Genomic DNA, 24346 nt, shown 5'->3' with positions numbered 1-24346 from the left:
AATGATGGCACCAGAGCACTACAGGCTGGGGAAAGATCATTGTTCCCCAGGCCAATGAGAATGCAACAAACAGACTTTTGCTTGGTTTGTACGCAGGTGTGTGTGCGTGTGTGTGTGTGTGTGTGTGCGTGTGTGTGTGTGTGTTTGTGAGAGAGAGAGTGTGTGTGTGAGAGAGAGAGTGTCTAAGTGTGTGCATGGTAATGTAGAAGTGAACGCATGTCAAGTGAATGTCTTTCACACCTAGCCTTTGCATCTACTCTGTGACCGAGGGGAGGGGGACGTCACTCAAACAAAGAGCCAATCAGAGATTAGCTGTTTGGATTTATGCCAGGGTTTTTAGGCTTGAAAGACTTTAGTTACAAGTGGGCAAAAGCCAGTTTTTAAAAAAAAAAATAATAAAAAGTCGGCTGAGACGAAATGCCCTATACACCCTCTGGCTTTTTCTGCGACCGGTTGATCCGGGAGCGAGAGAGGAGGGACGGGGAAGGCTCTCTCTGCAAGCCCCTGCGCTTCACCGGGCAGGACTTCAACACCCTGAAACAGGAGTGCGTTCAGAAGAAAATCCTCTTCGAGGACGACACTTTTGCTGCTACCGTGGAGTCATTGGGCTACAAGGAACTCGGGCACAAGTCCAACAAGGTCAAGAACATCATCTGGAAGAGGCCCAAGGTAGGCGGAGGGAAGACGGGGGTGTTAGACAGGGTTGGTGCGTGGAGAAGAGCGTTGGTCGGCAAGGTTTAGTAAACGGGGGATGCACCAGGCGTGTGGGAAGTTAGACATTACCTTCACAAGGTCAAACCCAGGCGTGGAAATAACATGACTTTCACATTTTTCGAGGGATTATCATGTGGTAAGAACTAAAAATTTGAGGGGAGAAACCTCTATTGCTCCTGGTCTGTGGGATATTTTTCACCTGAAGATGTAGTTGGCCAACTGAGAGACCTCTGGGACAACAGTACCCCACACCTGGCCTGTGTGGATGGATTAGAATCATGTTCTGGCAGCAGAACGTCAAAGAATCAGAATTCCTTTTGATAAAGTCAGCAAAGTGTAAATGTCCCAAATGAATTTGACTTACGGACTCGAATTGTTTCAATGTTTTGCTTCTGTTGGAGTTGACATGAAGTTATCATGGACGTTCTACCTTGCATTCGCTAAGCCCCAGTCAATGTTCATTCACTTCAGTTCGGGATATTTTTATGTCTTGAGTTTGATATCAAGATGGAGTCAGGTCACTTTTATTAGGGTGATAGTAGTTTGTGTACTTTGGTTGATGCTTTGTTCATGACTTTGTCTGCAGGAGATCTGTGAGAACCCTCAGTTTGTTGTGGGAGGAGCTAGCAGGACAGACATCTGCCAGGGAGATCTTGGTAAATTATCCCTATTATTATCATTATTATTTCTACATTATTATTACTATTGCTATTACCACTATTATTATTACTACTATTATCCTGATGAAAACATCCAAACGGCTTCTTCAGGGGTAGTGTGAATGTGTTTTCAGTTCATTCGATTCAGTGATTGGATATTCTCTGAAATTCAAAGGTTCCTTTAATTAAATTTAATGTATATTTTCAGTTTCAAGCTTTCATGAGTGAGCCTGTTATTAATAAATTTAATTCAGTTTCCATTTACACTAGTTAACTTAACAGAAAATGAATTGACTCCCATCCCCAAAATAGCCTACATGGATGGACATCAGCTGCAATGAAGTAGACATCTGTGGAATGATGGTAGAAGAATGACTGAGAGCAATTCGGAGGTCATAGTTCTACATGCCAAAAGGCAAACGTCTCAACATATCCTTATTTGCCAAGCATGGTAAATACCGTGGAACGGTGGTGGCGGCACAGGCACGGTACGAGGATAAGGCGACCAGTGCAATGGGACCATGCAAGACATACAGCAGTGAACCGCTTGCATCTCTCAGTTAACATTTAAAATTCAGCCTCCATTTGCAATCAGGCAGCCTGGGAATAACATGTTTGCAAATATCCCATCAATTTTCCCCCGCACATGGCCTCACTGCCTGCCACAGCCTCCCCATATTCTGCTTACTCTTTCGGAAGGGAATCTAGCCAGCAGCATTCTCATTGTTGTCCTGCCCTGGCAGGGAATAAAGGGTACCAAAAAGGGACAAAGGTCTCTAGGCAGACACTGCTCTCCGCTGCCTGTTGAAAAAACTGACATTGTTCCCAGCTGCTCTGCTGGCCAACACTCTGGCACACACCTGGACAATCAGAAAATGCACACATCAGCACTCACAAGTTGCCTTTTTCCTCCAGCAAAACAAAAACTTGTGTCTCTAGAGAACTTACAGTAGGTCTTTGGATTTATTTTTAACTGAATTAACAATGCAAGGTGCAGGACTTTACAATAGTTCTCTTAAGGAATGAAGGACAGGTAAAAGCTTTGGTAGAATACTCATGACAACTGGGAATCGAAAAATACCACTTGGTACTGTTTTTTTTTGTAGATTATATTACAATTTTCAAGGCATCAACAGAAATTAAATGAGAGATTCAATTTAGAGAAGCTGGTGCTATGTAGACCTACAGATGTGGGGAAAAAAACAATTATGTCTCTTAGATCATATTTTTAATCCAATAAGAAAAAAAGAAAAGCATCAGTTTACATCAAATATAAAATATGTGAACCAGCCGCTGAACCAAAATGTTCCAACAGTGACATTGTCCAGTTCTGCAACCCATCTGACTGCCGCTCGGGTTCTGTTATTTTCCCTTCGGCTCAACCATTTAAACTAATTTCAGCCAAAACAAAATCAAGTGTAAAAACCCAAATCAAGTGTATTTGTCCCTTTTAGTTTTCAAAGCAGCAGTACAAGCCTAGCACAGCGTGAAAAACCAAAACAAATTAACATGACGGAGAACAACAAAAGGAAAGGAAACAAAGAAGAGTTTTCAGGAAAGATTTAAACAGATGAAAGCGAAGAGGTTAGCTGGACTTTTTCATGTAGGCTTTTCCAAAGACTAGGGGCCCTGATCTCAAGGACATAGTCACCTGTATATCTTAGACTGGAACAAGGAGGATAGACTTGTCTTGAGGTGGCTAAATGGTCAGCTTTTAACTCGGGCACAACGCCTGGCTCTGCCTCTAAAGTAATCAATAAAATCTTCAAGTTATTCTGAAATTTACATACATTTAAACATTTTAGAATGGCTTTTATTGTACAAATTGTAGTTAGCTTATCACTCCTGTCAAAGTTACCATTAGTATTTATTGCTCGTGTTGCTGATGTAGTTTTTATGCCTGTCATGAAGAGTCAACTGCGGTGGTGGATTAAGTGGAAAGAACTGAAGCGAATTGTTATTCTGGTACAGGTGACTGCTGGTTGCTGGCTGCCATTGCCTGTCTCACTCTAAACGACAAGCTTCTCTACCGAGTTGTTCCACAGGACCAGAGCTTCTCGGAGAACTATGCTGGCATCTTCCACTTCCAGGTCAGAAACGACCTACCATTCATTCATACTGTTGCCCTTTTAGCTCTCATGCTAATATCAAAAACTTTATTTAATCATTTTGTTGTGACATACACGTGTGTGATTAGCATGAGCTGAGTTTTTAGATATTCGCAGAGGTGAGATCAAGTCATTGTTTTTCAAGTCCCAAGTCCTAAACAAGTCATTATGGGTTTTTCTTCAAATTTAATGTCATTTCAAAATTTTAGCAACACAGCAATAGTTAATATACTAAATTTACACAAATCACAGATAGATAGATAGATTATTCTATTAGCCACACAACCAAGGCTGGTGGAATTTGTTTTTGGTACACTTCACGGCCTGCAGCACAATACATACATGGACAACAACAGACACTCCACATATTATCACAAACAATACAGTTACACAATAACAGAAATAAACATATCGGGCATAACAGGTGACTGCTTCATTAATGCTTTTCAAGTTATGGATTGATTTAAAGTGGATCTGTGATTATGGAAATGAAGATTTGATTGGCTGCACGCTTTTTAAAAAGTATTCTATCTTTGGTCTTGGAGATGGTGTCAAGTCTTTCAAGTCAAAAGGCTCAGGTCCAAGTGAAGTCATGAGTCACTGGTGTTAAAAGTCAAAGTCGGGGCATCTGGGTGGTGTGGCGGTCTATTCCGTTGCCCACCAACACGGGGATCGCCGGTTCGAATCCCTGTGTTACCTCTGGCTTGGTCAGGCGTCCCTACAGACACAATTGGCCATGTCTGCGGGTGGGAAGCCGGATGTGGTTATTAGTCCTGGTCGCTGCACTAGCACCTCCTCTGGTCGGTTGGGGCGCCTGTTCAGGGGTGAGGGGGAACTGAAGGGAATAGCGTGATCCTCCCACGTGCTACGTCCCCCTGGTGAAACTCCTCACTGTCAGGTGAAAAGAAGCGGGTGGCGACTCCGCATGTATGGGAGGAGGCATGGGGTAGTCTGCAGCCTTCCCCTGATCGGCAGAGGGGGTGGAGCAGTGACCAGGATGGCTCGGAAGAGTGGGATAATTGGCCAAGTACAATGGGGGGGGGAGTCAAAGTCAGTGGCAAGTCTTTTTCAGTTTTATTTAGTCAAGTCCAAAGTCATCAAATCTGTGATGTGAGTGTGGGTGTGGCTGAAGTCTAAGTCATGTGATTCGAGTCCACACCTCTCCATATTAGCACATGAAAATACAATGAAAAGTACATACATTGGTGGACGAGATTCATGGTGACCTCAGTGGAAGAGGATGGAAATAATGAAACCATTACACCTGGGGTCACCTACCCCGTGGAATGAGAAGGGATCTTAATACAATCCAGAAGTAAATATCCTGAAATATCTAACAAACAAAACTACTTAAAATTGCAATATTGATCAATCAAAAACAATGAGAATATACTAAACAAAGAAATAATCATTTCTGCATCTGCATTTAAAGTCTTTTCTCTGTTCAAGCATCTTTAATAATCACAGTTCTGACCTTTCCATATGTCCTTAAGTTCTGGCGCTATGGCGACTGGGTGGATGTTGTCATTGACGACCGGATTCCCACCTTCAACAACCAGCTGGTGTTTACCAAGTCTGCTGAGAGGAATGAGTTCTGGAGTGCCCTGCTGGAGAAAGCTTATGCCAAGTAGGTGTACTTGGTGAATAATAGTATTCTGACTGTATGTGACTGTGGAGCTGAAGTGGTGGCTAGCATAGTATAGCTTCTGTCTGTAACTCAAGAAAGAGTTTCTATCTCCATTGGGCACGTTTTCTGAATGTTTAGGTCTTCCACATTAGAACAGGGTTCAGCTCATGGTTATTTCCAAAAGACAACTTGGTTAACAACCCATAATGGTCAGATTGACAAGACAATCGATACTGAATGTACAGACAGTGTGCAGTGCAAATATTACACATTATTGTGTATATATATATATATATATATATATGTATATATATTATTATTATTATTATTATTATTACTTAGCATCCAAAGATGTAGGGTAGCACTCACCAATTTGAAAAAGGGTAGGGGCAGAGCATGCTCTGAAGAAGGCCTGTAGTAGTAGGCCAAAACTTTAGCATGTTTTGCTGGCCAAAATAAATTGGTGAAAATGAGGCACTGCCCCTGTCCTTTTTCAAATTGGTGAGTGCTACCCTACATCCTTGGATGTGGTTTTGAAGTACACATTTTTTTGGGTTTAGCACCACAGTAAGAGTTTATTTTCGGGAAGGCGCATCCAACTCCTCCATTACAGTATTATTACACAGCTTTTTCTTTTTTCAACTGGTGGTTATCTGGGTTGCCATGTTTTCAAAAAGATTTTAGTTCTCATGCGTTAAACTGATTTTGGTAAAAAGGAAGTTGACTGAGCATCCTGGCAGTTGGCTGTTTTACTTGACTCTGTAGCTGAACATTAAGGGTTTGACTATATGATTACACTTGCCTAGTCTAAAACCGCAGAACCGTTGAAGTTGCACATTTCTGCTTGGATAACTGAGGTCCTCGGATGTAAAGTGATATATGTTCATAGTTTAACATCACGAACAGATGTGTACTTTTAGGCCATTTCAATTGGATTTATATTTGCAATCATATTGGCTGTTCCAAAAATCAAGAAAGGGATAGCAGAGAAGTGTTATTTTGAGATTCCCATAGCCCAAAATTAGCATCTGGACTTTAAAGGAAAACTCTGGTATTAACCTATGCCCTATTTTCCTATTGTTAGTAGTCAAAATGAGCAGTGGGTTGCAGAAACCTTTGAATTGGTTCAGTATTGAGCAAGCAAGCATCAGCCGACTGCTGTGCAACAAGCTGAAATGTGACCTATCCAGGAAGTTGCACTCTCCTAATAATGTCTACTAAAAGACATCTTTTTGGACATTAAAAAGCTCAGAAAGTTATGAAAGGACTTTAAAGTGCTTTGCTATGATATCAGTCATGAATATACAGATATCAATCAATTTGTAACCCAGAGTAGAAGTCTCGCTCTGTAATTCTGCAAGGAGTGAGTTGTTGCAGGGAGACAACAGCAGAAGCATGAGAGAGTTGGAAAGAAATGTAATAAATAAAACACAAAAAAGGTCTATCACTACACTGACTGACTGTCCTGGGATTGTCTTTTAATAGTGGACAGTAATTTGCAGACTCTTCTCAAAACATTCTGAGCCTGCTAGCGTCCAAAAAAGGTCTCTTCTGGTGGATGTTAAATGGGGAGCATGATTGCCTTGAAGGATTACACTGCAGGTTAGTATGCAGCAGTCGGCTGATGCTAGCTTGCCCAGTATTGAATAAATTTAAAAGATTCATCTAAATATCACTCAGTTTAACTCCTAACGATGGGGAAATAGGGATTAGTTTGAAAAGTGCTTGAGTTTTCCTTTAGAAACGCTCAAAAAATATCAGTTAAAATGAACTCACATACACTTTTCTGTCATTAGTATGTCTTTCTCTATCACTTCTGTGGCTATTCGAATGAAAACCCAAATATTTGTGCCATCTGTTGTCCTGTTGCTGTGGCTTTATTTACACTCCTCACCACTTTCTGCTTATGTTGCTAATCAGGGATTTCAAAGTGTAACGCTACACTTGTTATGGGCTCATCTCAGCCTACTGAGGTGAGTCATTATTGCCAGCAGCCATACCAACATGTACCCTGGCTCTGCCAAATGACGGAAGCTAAGCAGGTATGGTCTCGACTAGTACTTGGATGGGAGACCTCCTGGGAAAACTGAGTTGCTGCCGGAAGTAGTGTTGGTGGGCCAGTCAGGGGCAGTCTTCCCTCTGGTCCTAATAAAAAAAAAACAACAAATAGGGGGTGCCTGGGTAGCGTAGCGGTCTATTCCGTTGGCTACCAACATAGGGATCACTGGTTCAAATCCCCGTGTTGCCTCCAGCTTGGTCGGGCATCCCTACAGACACAATTGGCCGTGTCTGCGGGTGGGAAGCCAAATGTGGGTATGTGTCCTGGTCATTGCACTAGCGCCTCCTCTGGTTGGTCGGGGCACCTGTTCGGGGGGGTGGGGGGACTGAGGGGAATAGCATGAGCCTCCCACATGGTACGTACCCCTAGCGAAACTCCTCACTGTCAGGTGAAAAGAAGCGGCTGGTGATTCCACATGTATCGGAGGAGGCATGTGGTAGTTTGCAGCCCTCCCTGGATCAGCAGAGGGGGTGTAGCAGTGATCAGGACAACTTGGAAGAGAGGGGTAATTGGCCTGATACAGTTGGAGAGAAAAGGGGGGGGGGACAACAAATATCAAATCCCAATTCCCCACTGTAGTGATGGGGACACTGTGCTGTAGGAGATGCTGTCCTTCGGATGAGACGTTAAACCGAGGTCCTGACTCACTGTGGTCATTAAAGATCCCATGGCACTTATAGCAAAGAGTAGGGGGTTCCCCGGTGTCCTGGCAAAATTCCCAACCTGGCTCTCTTCATCTGGCCACCTAATCATCCCCCCCATGTAATTGGCTGAATGATTCCTCCCTCACCACCTCAAGCTGATGTGTGGTGATCGTTCTGGTGCAAAATGGCTGCTGTGCATCACCCAGGTGGTGCTACACATTGGTGGTGGTTGAAGTGAGTTGCCCCCTATTATTATTATGGTCTTGCTGTCTGAAGTTCTTCACCAGGTGAACTAAGGTCTGCTGCAGTGTCTTCTTTTAAAAGCAGACCAAGCTTTTAGTTAGGTTTAAAGTACGTGGTTAATGGATAAAACTTTTATTTTAGAATCAGTGTTACTGTTATTCCCTTTTTCATAATACTAATGATACCCTCTTATCTTATCCCCTTGTTATTGTAATACTTTATGTTTTTATCTTATCTATGTTTTTATATATGTAATACCATCTTATCGTTCTTATATGTTTTGCTCACGTATGATCTTTGCCTTTTTTTTTTTACGTTTTATCTTGAAGCAGACTGAGTCTAGGCAGGGCAAGTTTATTTGTATAGCACCTTATCATCACAGAGGTCATTCAAAGTGCCTTACAGGCAAAAGATAAGGGGAAAAAAAAGCATTATACAAATTTTATAAAAGTACAGCCAAAAGTATACTACAGTATAAAAGTCTACTCCTGTCGTATGAAATGTGCTACATAAATAAAAACTTGACTACTACTGGAAATGCCAGAAGGTGGGTGTGAAGAGTGGAGATGTTGTTTTGGGTGGGGCCTGGTTGGACACAACAGGAACAGGGTGGACTCATGTGGAGTGTACACGTTGTGCATGTGCACTTCGTGACCCATATCCTGCTCAAATACTAGAATCTACCTTTGTACTTTTGGTGTTAACCCAATGACACATCTGTGCACACTCTTGTACACATGAGCATCCCCAAGGGAACACCTTCTGCTCCTTTCAGCCTTTATAGAAGGCATATTGAGCCGGATTTTGTGACGTGAATCCCAGTACTAGCACATTGGCGTTCAGCTGCTGACAATATGAACGGTATTTTTGTATTTAATAAGTGTATTTCATATTTCATAAGCACTACGTGGAAATAAAAAATCTTTAAAAAAAAAGAAGCTTGGAAGAACGACCAAGCCAGTCAGTTTGACCGTTTTGGATTTTCAAAGCTTAATAACTTCGTGGGGGGGGGGGGGTACAGACCTGCCGCTCCGTCAATGCTCCTAAAATTGCATATATTTGCATTAAAATGAGTTTTAGATCAACTGCGCAAATTACTGTAAGAGCCACATAAAACGACCATGAGCCGTCAAAAAGACGTCTCATGATTTGCACGTCATCGTATGACGTGTGTTGGTCGCGTCGTTTCATTCGCGAAGTTCGTTGCTCCGTCCTAGAAACTCACTAGCGTTCTCCAGTGCAGAGTAATAGTCTAAATTCTATATTTTCTAACTTTCTAACTATATTATATCGTCTAAACTCTGTATTTTTGATTATTTCCAACATGTCTGGTTACAGACGCCGTTTCAGACGCACCATGACTACCGCCGAGGCGTTGCATTATTTACAGGCGTTGGACAGCGGCCATTTTAAATTGTTTGAAAAATAGTATTAAAGTTGTTAAAATGTTAATTTTGCCGTCGGTTAGTTTCATAAGACAAACTAACATATGTAATGCATTAATATCTCAATTGGGTATTTATCTTGACAGAATATAGAGTTTAAAAATTCGGGGGGCAACCACACGAACTGCTGCGGCCGGGACACGAACCCGTATCGCTAACCAGTCGGCTAAAGGGTAGGACATGTTAGCCAAGGGCCAACGTGTCTACTTATCCATGCACGTTACACTACCCCCCCCTTCAGGAAAGCGCGTCTGCGCGCATCCCACTATGACACCAATGTAGCGAATTCGGGGGGCAACCACAGGAACTGCCGCAGCCGGGACATGAACCCGTATCTCCCGCACCGTGGGAGACATCGCTAACCAGTCCGGACCCTTTAGTTTAAAAACCGGCAGTCATTTTGACCGCCCGTGGTTGTTTTCGGTAGGAGTGAAATCCCGGTCGTTCTAGTGCAGACTTTAGTAACAGCTTAAGTCACCGTAAAACCCTTCCGAAAAAGAACGAGCCGAAATGCAAAATTTGATATCTGTGTACTGTAACACCTTTCTCCATAAACAGGCTGCACGGCTCCTACGAGGCCCTTAAAGGCGGCAACACCACGGAGGCCATGGAGGACTTCACCGGAGGTGTGACGGAGTTCTACGAGATGAAGGAAGCCCCCAAGGAGCTCTACAAAATTATGAAGAAGGCTCTGGAGAGAGGTTCTCTCATGGGCTGCTCCATCGATGTAAGTCAGCCATCTTGTTTTTTGCCTCTCATCTAAGAAGGGTGAGTATTGTAATAAAAGGGATTTATCATTCTAACTTGATTATTTGCAGCCGAAACGAATAATTTTTCTCGCCTATTCTGGGGCAGTCTGTCTTGAAGGAGAAGTCTGAGGGTGAACTCTTCAGACATTGAATTTTTGGTTTTAAAATGGCAGAACTTTTCTACAGAAACATAACTTTCCATTAGTTCTGTTTGAAATGTTTCTGGTTGATCATCTTGATCATAAATTAGAATTGCATTTTTTTTCCTTTTTTAAATTTCAATATCAATGTATCTCCCTTTTCACATTTGTAGTATTGTCTAGTTATTTCCTTCTAATGAAATGTTTGATTTCTTTATAGAATTTGATAGTGATATTTCAAACCTTTTTTTTTCCTCTACATCCAAAATGGTAATTTGACCTGTGTGCAGTCTCTGGTTCCAGCACGATTTGAGACACGTACTGTGACAGGACTTGTGAAGGGCCATGCCTACTCTGTGACGGCCGTGGAGGAGGTGAGACACTCCTGATTAGGAAAACAACATTTTCTGCTGTAGGTTTTTTGGATCATGTGTTCCCATGTCACTGTGTAGCCATTATTAACAGTATGATACTAACAATACCAACATTAGGGGTTTGAGTCCCACTGAAACCAAAAGAAAGTGTATGCAGCATCCTGGTGAGTCAAGACAGATAAGTGAGTACCACATATGCTCAGACCTGATTGCAGCATCCCAGATTCAAGTCCAGCTCAGGATGATTGCTGTATGGCTTATTCTCTCTCATCCCTAGATTACATGTCTATCTTCATCATCCTCCTTTATACAAGCTGAAGTTGACAAATAAATTAAAAGAATACATTTACAGGCCTAAGTAAAGCTTGTATCAGCCGTATCCCTGAACATTTAAGTCCCTTTGAGCTCAGTTGCACAGTGCACATCTGGTCTATAATGTAGACTGAAGACTAAGGGCCATTTCATTATACAGATTTAACATATGTAGGTGGATGTCCGCTACAGTTGGCCTGTGTGGACCAAGGTAATATAGAAGTGGACCTTTGTGTCTGTGTATAGTACATAGTGTTTGCGTTTTTGCCCACAAGCATACCTGGTGTAACACAAAATCTACTACTAATACTTTTGGCTGCTCCCGTTCGGGCTCGCCACAGCGGATCATTCGTTTCCATCTTTTCCTGTTCTCTGCATCTTCCTCTGTCACACCAACCACCTGCGTGTCCTCCCTCATCACATCCATAAACCTTCTCTTTGGCCTTCTGCTTTTCCTCTTCCCTGGCAGCTCCATATTCAGCATCCTTCTCCCAATGTACCCAGCATCCCTCCTCCGCACATGTCCAAACCATCTCAATCTTGCCTCTCTTGCTTTGTTTCCAAACCGTCCGACCTGAGCTGTCCCTCTAATATACTCGTTCCTAATCCTGTCCTTCTTCATTACTTCCAGTGAAAATCTTAGCATCTTCAACTCTGCCACCTCCAGCTCCGCCTCCTGTCTTTTTGTCAGTGCCACTGTCTCCAAACCATATAACATCTGGTCTCACAACCATCTTGTAAACCTTCCCTTTAACTCTTGCTAGTACCCTTCTGTCACAAATCACTCATGACACTTTTCTCCACCCACTCCACCCTGCCTGCACTCTCTTTTTCACCTCTCTTCTGCACTCCCTGTTACTTTGAACAATTCACCCCAAGTATTTAAACTCATACATGTTCGTCACCTCTACTCCTTGCATCCTCACCATTCTACTTTCCTCCCTCTCATTTACATATATGTATTCCATCTTGCTCCTAGAGACTTTCATTCTTCTGCTCCCCAGTGTATACCTCCACACCTCTCCAGGCTCTCCTCAGTCTGCACCCTACTCTCGCTACAGACCACAATGTCATCCGCGAACATCATAGTCCACGGAGACTCCTGCCTGATCTTGTCCGTCAACCTGTCCATCACCATGGCAAACAAGAAAGGGCTCAGAGCTGATACTTGATGTAATCCCACCTCGAACCCATCTGTCATTCCAACTGCACAGCTCACCACTGTCACACTTCCCTCATACATACCCTGCACCATTCCTACATACTTCTCTACCACTCCCGGCTTCCTCATACAATACCACACCTCCTCTCTCGGCACCCTGTCATATGCTTTCTCTGAAACCACAAACACAATGTAACTCCTTCTGACCTTCTCTATACTTCTGAATGGAAAGGAAACATCGCATGTGTAGCGCTCTTTCGTGGCATGAAACCATACTGCCTCTCGCTAATCATCAACTCTCCTCTTAACCTAGCTTCTACTATTCTTTCCTATATCTTCATGCTGTGGCTGATCAACTTTATATCTCTGTAGTTGCTACAGCTCTGCACGTTATTCTTGAAAATCGGTACTAATATGCTTCTTCTCCGCTCCTCAGGCATTCTCTCACTTTATGTGATTGTGTTAAACAATCTAGTTGAAAACTCCACTGCCATCTCTCCTAAATACCTCCATGTGGTCTACCAACCGCCTTTCTACTCTATCCTGTTCATAGCTGCCCTCACTTCCTCCATGCTAATCCACCGCACTTCCTGATTCGCTAGCTCCACATCATCCAACCTTCTCTCTCTCTCTCTCATTGTCTTCATTCATCAGCCTCTCAAAGTACTCCTTCCACCTTCTCAACACATCCTCCTCGCTTGTCAGCACATTTCCATCTCTATCCTTGGTCGCTCTAACCTGCTGCACATCCTTCCCAGCTCAGTCCCTCTGTCTAGCCAGTCGGTACAAGTCCTTTTCTCCTTCCTTAGTGTCTAACTTCTAATACAACTCACTATACGCCTTTTCCTTTGCCTTTGCCACCTCTCTCTTCACTTTACACTGCATCTTCTTTTACTCCTGTCTACGTTCTTCATCTCTCTGACTATCCCACTTCTTCTTTTCCAGCCTCTTCCTCTGTATATATTGCTGTACTTCCTCATTCCACCACCAAGTCTCCTTGTCTCCTTCCTCTGTCCAGATGACACACCAAGTACCTTCTTAGCTGTCTCCCTCACTGTTTCTGCAGTGGTTGCCCAGCCATCTGGCAACTCTTCACTACCGCCCAGTGCCTGTCTTAACTCCTTCCTGAGCTCCACACAACAGTCTTCCTTCTTCAACTTCCACCATTTGATCCTTGGCTCTGCCTTCACTCTCTTCCTCTTCTTGGTCTCCAAAGTCATCCTACAGACCACCATGCGATGCTGTCTAGCTACGTTCTCCCCTGTCACCACCTTGCAGTCTCCAATCCCTTTCAGATCGTGCCTCCTACATAAGATCTAGTCCACCTGTGTGCACTTTCCTCCACTCCTATACGTCACCGTGTTCCTCCTTCTTGAAATATGTATTCACGACAGCCATTTCCATCCTTTTCGTAAAATTCACCACCATCTGTCCTTCTACATTCCTCTTCTTGACACCATACCTACCCATTTCTGTTCCCTTCACCAACATGCCTATTGAAGTCCACTCCAATCACCACTCTCTCCTCCTTGGGTACCCTCTCCACCACTTCATCCAACTCAATCCAGAATTCTTCTTTCTCTTCCATCTCACACCCAACTTGCGGGGCATATGCGCTGATAAGATTCATCAACACACTTTTGATTTCCAGCTTCATACTCATCACTCTGTCTGACACTGTTCACCTCCAAAACACTCTTGACATACTCTCCCTTCAGAATTACCCCTCCTCTGATGCTCCTGGTCTTACTCCCCTTCCACCTGCTCTCTTGCACACACAGTAGATCTACCTTCCTTCTCTCCATCATATCAGCCATCTCTCTCCCTTTACCAGTCATATTGCCAACATTCAAATTTCTTACTCTCACCTCCATACTCCTACCCTTCCTCCTCTCCTACTAACTCTGGACATGCCTTCCTCCTCTCCTTCTCCTTCACCCAACAGTAGCATAGTTTCCACCGGCACCCTGCTGGCCAGCAGTACTGGTGGCGATCGTTGGTAACCTGGGCTTCGACCGATCCGATATGAAAATCTGATTTATGATCCGCATATTTGATTTGGCAAAGATTTTATGCCGGATGCCCTCCCTGACGCAACCCTCCCCATTTATCTGGGCTTGGGACCGGCACCAAGAATGCACTGGCTTGTGCATGCTCAGTGGCTGGGTGTGTAACATAAAATATGGCTTGCAAAGTTTGTGAAAAATGTAGGCTTTTAGTGCACACTGATGTGTTTGAAATATGAAATACAAAGGAGCAAACTCTTCGTCCACATACATGTAGACCCCCTGCCTTTCAAGACTATGTGAGCATGTTAAGGGTCTTTCTCCATAATAGCCCTTAGATTATGTAACAAACTGTCTGTGATGATGGTTTGTGTTTTCTTTTGAAAATTATTTTGTCATGAATTCTTTTTTTGTTTGTTTGTTTTTGTTCTGGCCAAAAGTTGATGTTGTCTAAATGCTAGCCATTATAGGAAGAAGCCCAAAATGGCAGGTTATATGTTTGAAGGATTTTGTAAAAAATCATCTCTTTCCTTAATATTAAAGTTTTTTTAACCTGTTTTTGCCATTTGTGTCCTCATCTTGAAGATAACGAATTGATGTTGCACCTCTGTTTTGAAAAGCACTCCACAATATGTAATTACAGGGCGTCTGGGTAGCGTAGCAGTCTATTTCGTTGCCTACCAACACGGGGATTGCCTGTTCGAATCCCCTTGTTACCTCCGGCTTGGTCAGGTGTCCCTACAGACACAATTGGCCGTGTCTGGGTGGGAAGTCGGATATGGGTGTGTCCTGGTCGCTGTTCTAGCACCTACTCTTGTTGGTCGGGGCACCTGTTCCAGGGGAGGGGGAACTGGGGGGAATAGTGTGATCCTCATACGCGCTAGGTGCCCCAGGTGAAACTCTTCACTGTCAGGTGAAAAGAAGTGGCTGTCGACTCCACATGTATCGGCGGAGGCATGTGGTGGTCTGCAGCCCTCCGTGGATCGGCAGAGGGGGTGGAGCAGTGACCGGGACGGCTCGAAAGAGTGGAGTAATTGGCCGGGTACAACTGGGGAGAAAAAGGGGGAAAAAACCCATCAAAAAAATAATCATGTCATTACTATATTATTGCTTCAAAGATAATCCTCCAAAGTAATACATGAACATGGATTTTGTTTGTAATTGTTTCAACCTTCTGTAATTTTGCAGTGTAAACAGTCCCAACACAAGGACTCTAAGGTGCGTCTTGTGCGCCTCAGGAACCCATGGGGCCAGGTAGAATGGAATGGCCCTTGGAGTGACAAGTAAGAGACAACCATTCCATGTTTTCAAAACCATGTTTGTTCTCAACTATGTCCTGTTATTTGTGTTTCACAGTCATAGAAGGGCAACAGGAAATTATCTCTAGTTTTAAAAATTTTAATCAATATATCATGTTGGTCAAGTTTTTAGTCAGTTATCTGCCCAGTAGTGATGTAATTTCTGCAGTAGTTCAAAACTGAGCAATTCATTATTCATTATAGCTCTAAGGAGTGGACCTCTCTCTCCAAGGCTGAGAAAGAGAAGCTGCAGCATCAGAATGCTGAGGACGGAGAGTTCTGGTGAGTATTAAGGTTTTTACCCATAGCATTTCACCACCAATGATGTGACAAACCTATGAGCTCGTGTTAAAGGGACACTGGCAAGAGGAGCTTTCTGGCCACTGTGTGTAGTGCATTAAACACGACAAAGTCAAACATAAAGCAAGCCCACAATCACTTAAGTCTTCCCTTCCCAGGGCAAGTCAAGAGACAGCAAATAATTCTCCCTTTTAATGGGACATAGGCCCAAAAGTTTGATGAATTGTGTCGACAGTTTGCTTGTTTGCTAGTCTTGTGTCCAACAGCTTCCTTCCCTGCCTACTCACATACTCATAAAAATCAGGAGAGGTGGACCCCTAATCAGTCTTCAGGCAAGGTTCTTTCAGCACTCGTTCATAAGGCATGGGGGTTGTATTGTATGTGATCCCAGCTGCTGGAGACATTGACCAGATTGTTCTCGGGTCTTCCACGTCCACCTCAGGATGTCCTTTGAGGACTTCAAGAAGAATTACACCAAGATCGAGATCTGCAACCTGACCCCTGACGCGCTGGAGGATGACAAGATCCATAAGTGGACCGTGTCAGTGAATGAGGGCCGCTGGGTCAGAGGCTGCTCTGCTGGAGGCTGCAGGAACTACCCAGGTAGTCTGTGAATATTCTAATTCATCCAGGTCCAGTTGCACTTGATTCAACTCCTTTGGATAACTACCCAGGTACCAGACTGAACTTTCTTGCCTTGCCAGTTTGGCCTCAATTTTTAACCGTTATGCCAATACATGGCCTAAAGTTAAAGCTGATCATTCACTATCCCAAAATGGGCTTGATTGTGCCAGTCAGGTAAATGTGTGTCCTCCTTTCAAATTATGGATATTTAATTTTTGAACAAAATTTTTCACATAAAATGTTTTTTAAAACACTCAGAAGGCATAAAGCAGGATATAAACCAGCAGAATAATCAGGGAAATGGCACTATAAGGGAAATGGAAATAACAGAATTGAGTTGGCAAACAGCTTCACAAACAAAGGAACATGAAAAGGGAAATAGGAAAGGATTAGAAGTTTTGAGAAAAAAGAGCCTCACAAAAAGTTCATTTTAAAAACATGAGTTTTCAGGAGATATTTAGAAGATGATAGTCAAGGGGCTTGCCTAAGCTCCTCGGGTAGGTTGTTCCCAGAGTCTCACAACTTTGGTAACAGAGAGTCACTTCTTCCTAGTTCCCATTTACACCCAGCAATAAAATGTGTCTAGGGTGACCAGGTAGCACTTATTTACACAACAATTCTGGTGAAACTGCGAGGAAGAAGCATCAAGGGCAGATTGTTTTCCAGTTAATGAAATCACCTCATGGCTCATGTTTGAGACTACAGTGTTGAGGCTGCACGTCCGCTAAGTGTAAACTGAGCTGTTTCTCCAATCGACTAACAAAATGTCTCTACTTCTCTCAGTTCAGTAAAAAGGAAGCTATATTCAGGAAGAGTGGAAAAGCACAGGAGGAGTGTTATCAGATTTCTAGCCCGCTACCACAGATAATATGTGTAAAAATAATGTAAATTCAATGTGGATAAATCACATCCGGATTCAATCTAAATGCAAATCTTATAAAATCCAGAATGTAAATGAGGCCATAGTGTTTTGTGAACAAATCACCTGCAGACACATTCTGGACCAACCCTCAGTACCGCCTCCGTCTGCTGGAGGAAGATGATGACCCAGAGGACAATGAGATGGCATGCACCTTCGTGGTGGCACTGATGCAGAAGAATCGACGGAAAGAGCGGAAGATGGGAGCCAACCTCTTTACCATCGGATTCGCTATTTATGAGGTGCCCCTCCAGACTCACATTAACCTGCTCATAGCTATGAGGCAGAAATGGATTTAAAGTCAGTCGAAAGTAGTTCACCTAGTGTTCATCAAATCTCATTGGTGCGGGGTGTCTGGGTAGCGTAGTGGTCTATTCCACTGCCTACCAACACAGGGATCCCGGTTTGAATCCCCATGTTGCCTCCGGCTTGGTCGGGCGCCTCTACAGACACAATTGGCAATGTCAGCAGTGGGAAGCCAGATGTGGGTACGTGTCCTGGTTGCTGCACTAGCGCCTCCTCTGGTTGGTCGGGGCGCCTGTTCGGGGGGGGGGGAATAGCGTGATCCTCCCACACGCTATGATCCCCTGGCGAAACTCCTCACTGTTAGGTGAAAAGAAGCAGCTGGCGACTCCACATGTATCGGAGGAGGCATGTGGTAGTCTGCAGCCCTCCCCAGATCAGCAGAGGGGGTGGAGCAGCGACCGGGGCGGCTCAGAAGAGTGGGTAATTGGCTGGATACAATTGGAGGGAAAAATTCAACAAAAAAAACCCCCTCATTTGAGCATGAGATGGAAACATTTCATTTCATTGCCCTGTATTGAAAACAACATCCATTTTACACCAAAATGGGATACCCAGTTCTGCTAGTTTTACAATTTAGTTAGGTCTAATATGTGTTTCCTGTTTTTTTGACAGCATGACCATAACATAGTTATTTCATTACGGAAACGCTATTCTTTGCGCTCCGTTTTTTCTTGCATTAGAATGACTAATTTTATCTCTCTCTACTCGTAGGTACCAAAGGAGGTAAGGTCGGGTGGAAGAAACTAACAGCTGAACATAAGTTTGTTAAGTTGTTTCACATCCTGTAACATTTTTTTTCCACAACCATATTTCCAAGTTTTGATAATTTAACAATTCAAAAGGTTTTAGGGCCCTATCTTACCCCCGGCGCAAAGCGCAGCGCAAGTGTCTTTGCTAGTTCCAGACCGATGCAGTTGTAATTTTCCCGTCCAGTGCCCACATTGTTTAAAATAGCAATTGTACTCGCGCCCGTCTGTGCACCCATGGGTGTATTCGTCTTGAAATGAGGTGTGGTCAGGCACATTGTTGGTGTATTGCTATCTTGAGGCGGTGGAAAGCAACTGCGCGATTGACCAATAAAAACCTGGTCAAAAGTCAATGGCGCAATATCTTATTGTTATTTAAAGGGCACATTATTCACATAGTAAGGTGCACACCACGCGTAGACTCTGCTTGTTTAAAAAAATTAGGTCATTTAAAAAATAAAATGTCAAAATGGAATCCGAGCTTAGGTGGATTCCCGCTGCTTCTGTAGATGGTCTGCTCGCACGCTTTCACTGCGCACGAGCACATCCATTTCCTCAGCAGAAAACCGTTCATTTCAATCCAATTCAACTTGCTGAATCCGCCATGTAAATAGTGTGGCGAGCCGGCACGGAAGGAGTCAAGAGGCAGAGATCTCTTTTTAAATGGCAGCGCCCGTGTCCAGTACACCGCACGACCCCGGGAATGCTTTTATTTGCCCCTAAAATGGTCACTATTAAAAACATCAGTCTCAGTCACGGTCCTACAGTCTTTCAGTCAGTAAGTAAAATGGCCGTCTAGCCAGTCCGAGTCGAACCCCCAAACAAACAACACAACAATAACCAAAACATGAACTAAAACACAAATTTTAACCCGAACATTAACAGTCTCTTGAGCCCCTGTGCTCCCCCAGCACACAGCCGCTGTCAGTCAGAGTGACTGCCTCCTCCGGTCACTACATAGCCCCCACCTGAGGGATCAGTTGTCTTTGTTGACCCTGTCATCCAATACATAGTCCCTCAAATGTCCAGGGTACCATCGCTGGCAAACAGGCCGCCTGGGGCTCACAGGAAGTGTCGCCCCCCGGCCCCAACAACAGGTGGAGCAAGGGGGCGATATGGGGAGAGTCTGTCCTGGTGCAGCACCACCATGTGCCCCTGGCTGGGTATGTGCGCCTGGTACACCACCTCAGACAGCTGGCTCACAACCTTGCCAGGCCCCTGCCAGTGGCTGCAAAGCTTGGAGGAAATCCCCTTCTTGTGAATGGGACACCCATACCTTGTCCCCTCACATGAAGGCCTGCCCAAGGCACCGTGTGTCACAGGCCCTCTTCTGCTACACTCTGGAGTTGGCCTGGGCCCAGCAGGTATCGTCGTGGACCACCTGTAGGCAATCCCTCAGTCTCCGGAGAAAGCCCATTTCTTTCCCCGTAGCAATCTCAGGCTCAGGTGGGGTCCCGAACACCAAGTCCACTGATGTCCGGAGCTCCCACCCAAACATGAGAGCAGCAGGTGTGCACTGGCAGGACTCCTGGTGAGCAGTCTGGTAGGACCACAGGTCCAGGGGCAGGTGGCGGTGCCAGTCCCGCTGGTGTTGGCTATTGAGGATGGCAAGCTGGCAGGCCAGAGTACAATTGAATCGCTCCACCAGCCCATTATTTTAAGGTGGGCATCCAGGTAGCATAGCAGTATATTCCGTTGCCTACCAACACGGGGATCGCCGGTTCGAATCCCCATGTTACATCCAGCTTGGTCGAGCGTCCCTACAGACACAATTGGCCGTGTCTGTGGGTGGGAAGCCAGATATGGGTGTGTGTCCTGTTCACTGCACTAGCCCCTCCTCTGGTCGGTCAATGTGCCTGCTCGGGGGAGGGGGAACTGGGGGGAATAGTGTGATCCTCCCATGCGCTACGCCCCCCTGGCAAAACTCTTTACTGTCAGGTAAAAAGAAGCGGCTGGCGATTCCACATATATCGGAGGAAGCATGTGGTAGTATGCAGCCCTCCTCGAATCAACAAAGGGGGTGGAGCAGTGACTGGGACAGCTCGTAAGAGTGGGGTAATTGGCCAGATACAATTGGGGACAAAAGGCGGGGGGGGGGTGAAAAAAGGATGGAGTGGTGTCGTCCTCGTCTTTTTCACCACCAGCCACAGGCAGACCTCACTGAAGACCTTGGACTCAGAAGTTCCACCCCCAGTTTCTGTCAAGCTCTGCAGGAACGCTGAAGCGGGTGAGCATCTTCTCCACCAGCCTTTCCACTGTTGTATTGGTGCTCTGATCCAGCACAGCATACACCTCTGGCCACTTTGTGACGTAGTCCATAGCCACAAGGACATGGCGTTTGCCAAAGTCGGTGACTTGCTCCATTGGGGTCCCCACCAAGTACTGCTGCAGTGGGGCATGGGAGCGCTGGGTTGGTCCCTTCTGGTTGGTGCAGGAGTTGCAGCAGTGCACGTGTAGCTCCACGTCTCATCGATAGCCAGGCCAGTAGAACCGCCCCTGAAGGTGGTGGAGGGTCTTGGCATTCCCGTAGTGCCCCGCCCCCACCGAGGCATGGACCATATGGAGAACCGTGGGACAGAGCACACGGGGTACCAATAGCTGCAAGAGGTCGCTCCCTCATCTGGGAGCTTGCCACCTCTGGTATGCCAACCTGACGTGGAGCTCGAAGTTGCTCCATTGAGAGTGGTAGGCCTTTATCTCGGGCCGCAGCGCTGGTCTGGGCCACTGGGGCGATGAAACACAGGGGCTCTGTGCATGCTGGGCAGTGGCTGCTTGGCGACTGGCCTGTTGGTCTTTGGGTCTGTTCTTCTCCTGACTGAACTGAAATGCCACGGTCTTCGTGCCAAGGGTGATGGTTGCCCCTGACACATTAATACGGGCTCCCCAGTGGGTCAGCAGGTCCAGGCCAATGATGCACGGGTCCCAGATGTTGGCAAGCCAGAACTCGTATACCAGTTCCTGGTCTCCAGCCAGGACTCGCAGTGACTTCTTTCCTCCCATGCCAGCTTTTTCCCCTGTCACTGTCATCAGCTGGGTGTTAGTTGGTGACTATGCCACTGAGAGTGGGCCAGTGGTGCCCAGGAGGATGCCAGGTCACACCAGGGAGATCGTAGACCCCATGTCTATCAGGGCCTGGCAGGATTGACTGTCGAGTTGGCAGTCCAGATACAGTCCTTTGATGTGACCTAGGCGGCCAAACAGTGTGCATCGGCCTTTAAGGAGGGCTGGAGACTGGAGAGGAAGTCCCCTCACTAGGCCACTCCCCCGTTGTTTCCTGTCGGCTGGGTGTCTCTTATGTTTAGTGCTGGTGCTGGGCAGTCATGGCAGTCGGAGAGCAGGGGCCTTCTGCTGGGTAAGCCGCATGGAGAGATCATCTTGGCCCATTCAGCTTCGCAGAGAGCCTCGCTGAGAGATTGGGGCATGGCGAGGTGAACATGTTAGCTCAACCACTCCGGCATGAGCCCCTGCAGGAAAGGATGGAGGGCAGCTGCGTTGAACTGCGGATAACCATGTCGGGCAGTTATCTGCACATCTGTGGCAAAGGTACCCAGGCTCTCTCCCTCTTGACGGTGGTGGCTGGCTAGCTGCTCCCTGTTCTGGTCGGTGAAGGGTCATTGCCCGAATCACCTCTCCAGCGCCATGGTCAGGGCTTGGAGGTCCCGCTGCTCTGCTGGGGCTAGGTCGAGGAGCAACTGCAAAGCCTTTCCCTCCAATGCCAGAGTCAGGTGGATGGCAGCTTCCTTGTTGCTCCATCCGCTGTGCCATGGACTTGCGAGAGGTACGGCTCCAGCTGTGTCATTCCGTTGTACTTGGCAGCTTGGCTGGTGTTCTATGCACAGCATCCCTCCTGCTTGCTAGGGGGCGATTGGTGGCAGCGGGCAGCGGGCAGCAGGCGTTCCCCATTGCTGGTCCTCCTGGCCTCTAGGGGACAGTCGGTGGCGGCAGGCAGCCGGTGTTCCCCTGTATTGGCCCTCCTGGCCTCTAGGTGGTGATGGAGCCATCAGGTTGGGTTGCAAAACTTCCATCTCTGGTGGGCTTCTTCTTTTGCCACGCCAGGTTTTCCAAGCACCAACAGGTCTGCTCGATGTCCCACTTCAGTCTCCGGATCTTCCGCTCCATTCCTCAAATCCCACTTCTGACACCAATGTGGCGAGCCAGCATGGATGAAGGAATCAAGAGGCAGAGATCTCTTTGTAAATGGCAGTTCCCGTGTCCCATACACCGAACAACCCCGGGAGTGCTCTTTTATTTGTCCCCAAAATGGCTGCCGAACAATGGCTTTCCCCCCGAGGTCACTATTAAAAACATCAGTCTTAGTCACAGTCCTACGGTCAGTCTGTCAGTAAGATGGCCATCTAGCCAGTCCAAGTCAAACCCCCAAACATTCAACACAACAATAACCAAAACATGAACTAAAACAAAATGCTAAATTAACTGTCAAGCTGGGGGATCACAGGGGCCCTAAATGCACTTGCGCCATGCGCTTTGGACCGTGCGTTACAGATCGTTGAAATAGGGCCTTCTTTATCACAAAGCTAAACACCAAAATCCCTGAACTGACTTTTCTGTCTTCTAGTTTTCAAATGCTGTGACTTTTTTGTATCGTGTTTTTGTTTTTGTGTGTGTGTGTGGAATAAACACCTCAAACTTTAGTCAAGCAAAAGATGAACATTTCAAACACTCAACAGCTCGCAACACTTTCCCGATCTCTTTTTCATCATCCATCTCCCACCCTCATTGCCCACCCCAACCCCCCCGAAACCATTGCAGATGCATGGGAACAAGCAGCACATGCAGAAGGACTTCTTCCTGTTCAACTCTTCTAAGGCCCGCTGCAAGTCCTACATCAACCTGCGTGAGGTGACCCAGCGCTTCCGCCTAAGCCCCGGGGAGTACGTCATCGTGCCCTCCACCTATGAGCCCCACCAGGAGGGCGAGTTCATCCTGCGGGTCTTCTCTGAAAAGAGGAACACTTCAGAGTGAGTGGGAGAGGGAGGTCAGGGTGGCATGCCGAGGGCTGGTGCAGAAGGGAAAACTGTGCAGAATTATCCCCCTTAAGGTGCGGTCACATTACTGCAAACATATACAGAAATTTGTTCCACTTCCAACTGACATGGACTTAAAACCATGTAAATGGCAAATAGAAAAAAAGACTTTGGGTTTTGGTTCCGACGCGATTTATCTCTTTGCCTTCACGCCAAATTCAATTTGGTGAACTCTGACTTGGGAATCCATGCAGCCAGCTAATGAAAACTATAGTTTTCATTAAAAACTATAGTTTTTTGGCCATATAGACCTTTTGCTAAATCCAACATGGCATCTCCCATTACCCTCTGTTGGACAATACAACTCCTCCTGAGTACAAAGTAATAAGAAAAAAGAAGCTGCATGGTTATTTTCTTTCGAGACAAGAGTAAATAAAACATTCATAGTTTTCCTTTCATTTGTAACATACAGTAACAATGTATTCCGTTGCCTATCAACACGGGGATCGCCGGTTTGAATCCCCATGTTACCTCCAGCTTGCTCGGGCATCCCTACAGACACAATTGGCCGTGTCTGTGGGTGGAAAGCTGGAGGTGGGTATGTGTCCTGGTTGCTGCACTAGCGCTTCTTCTGGTCTGTTCAGGGGGGAGGGGGAACTGGGGGGGAATAGTGTGATACTCCCACGCACTGCGTCCCCCTGGTGAAACTCCTCACTGTCAGGTGAAAAGAAGTGGCTGGTGACTCCACGTGTATCGGAGGTGACGTGGTAGTCTGCAGCCCTCCCCGGATCGGCATAGGGGGTGGAGCAGCGACCGGGATGGTTCGGAAGAGTTGGTTAATTGGCTGGATACAATTGGGGAGAAAAAGGAGGAACCCCCCCCCCCCCAAAAAAAGATGTATAGTTGTCGTTAGCGTGCTAAGTAGC

General features: G+C 45.8%; 1 protein-coding gene across 2 annotated transcripts in view; it reads left to right on the top strand.

Annotated features, from left to right (window-relative positions):
* The first annotated feature begins 417 nt into the window (after positions 1-417).
* The window catches only part of capn3a (calpain 3a, (p94)), a 41854-nt gene continuing 17925 nt past the window's right edge, over positions 418-24346 (top strand). For both annotated transcript variants that reach the window (XM_056296509.1, XM_056296508.1), the window contains exons 1-12: positions 418-669; positions 1301-1370; positions 3345-3463; positions 4975-5108; positions 10058-10226; positions 10679-10762; positions 15431-15525; positions 15745-15822; positions 16283-16443; positions 17456-17625; positions 18401-18412; positions 23206-23414. In XM_056296509.1, coding sequence (XP_056152484.1) covers positions 418-669; positions 1301-1370; positions 3345-3463; positions 4975-5108; positions 10058-10226; positions 10679-10762; positions 15431-15525; positions 15745-15822; positions 16283-16443; positions 17456-17625; positions 18401-18412; positions 23206-23414 — 1553 coding nt within the window. The remainder of the gene's footprint in view (positions 670-1300; positions 1371-3344; positions 3464-4974; positions 5109-10057; positions 10227-10678; positions 10763-15430; positions 15526-15744; positions 15823-16282; positions 16444-17455; positions 17626-18400; positions 18413-23205; positions 23415-24346) is intronic.

The sequence above is a fragment of the Lampris incognitus genome, chromosome 16 (assembly GCF_029633865.1).
Source record: "Lampris incognitus isolate fLamInc1 chromosome 16, fLamInc1.hap2, whole genome shotgun sequence".
In the NCBI taxonomy this organism is placed as follows: Eukaryota; Metazoa; Chordata; class Actinopteri; order Lampriformes; family Lampridae; genus Lampris; species Lampris incognitus.
The sequence above is the reverse complement of the archived record's forward strand: the minus strand, read 5'-3'. Positions and strand labels throughout refer to the sequence as shown.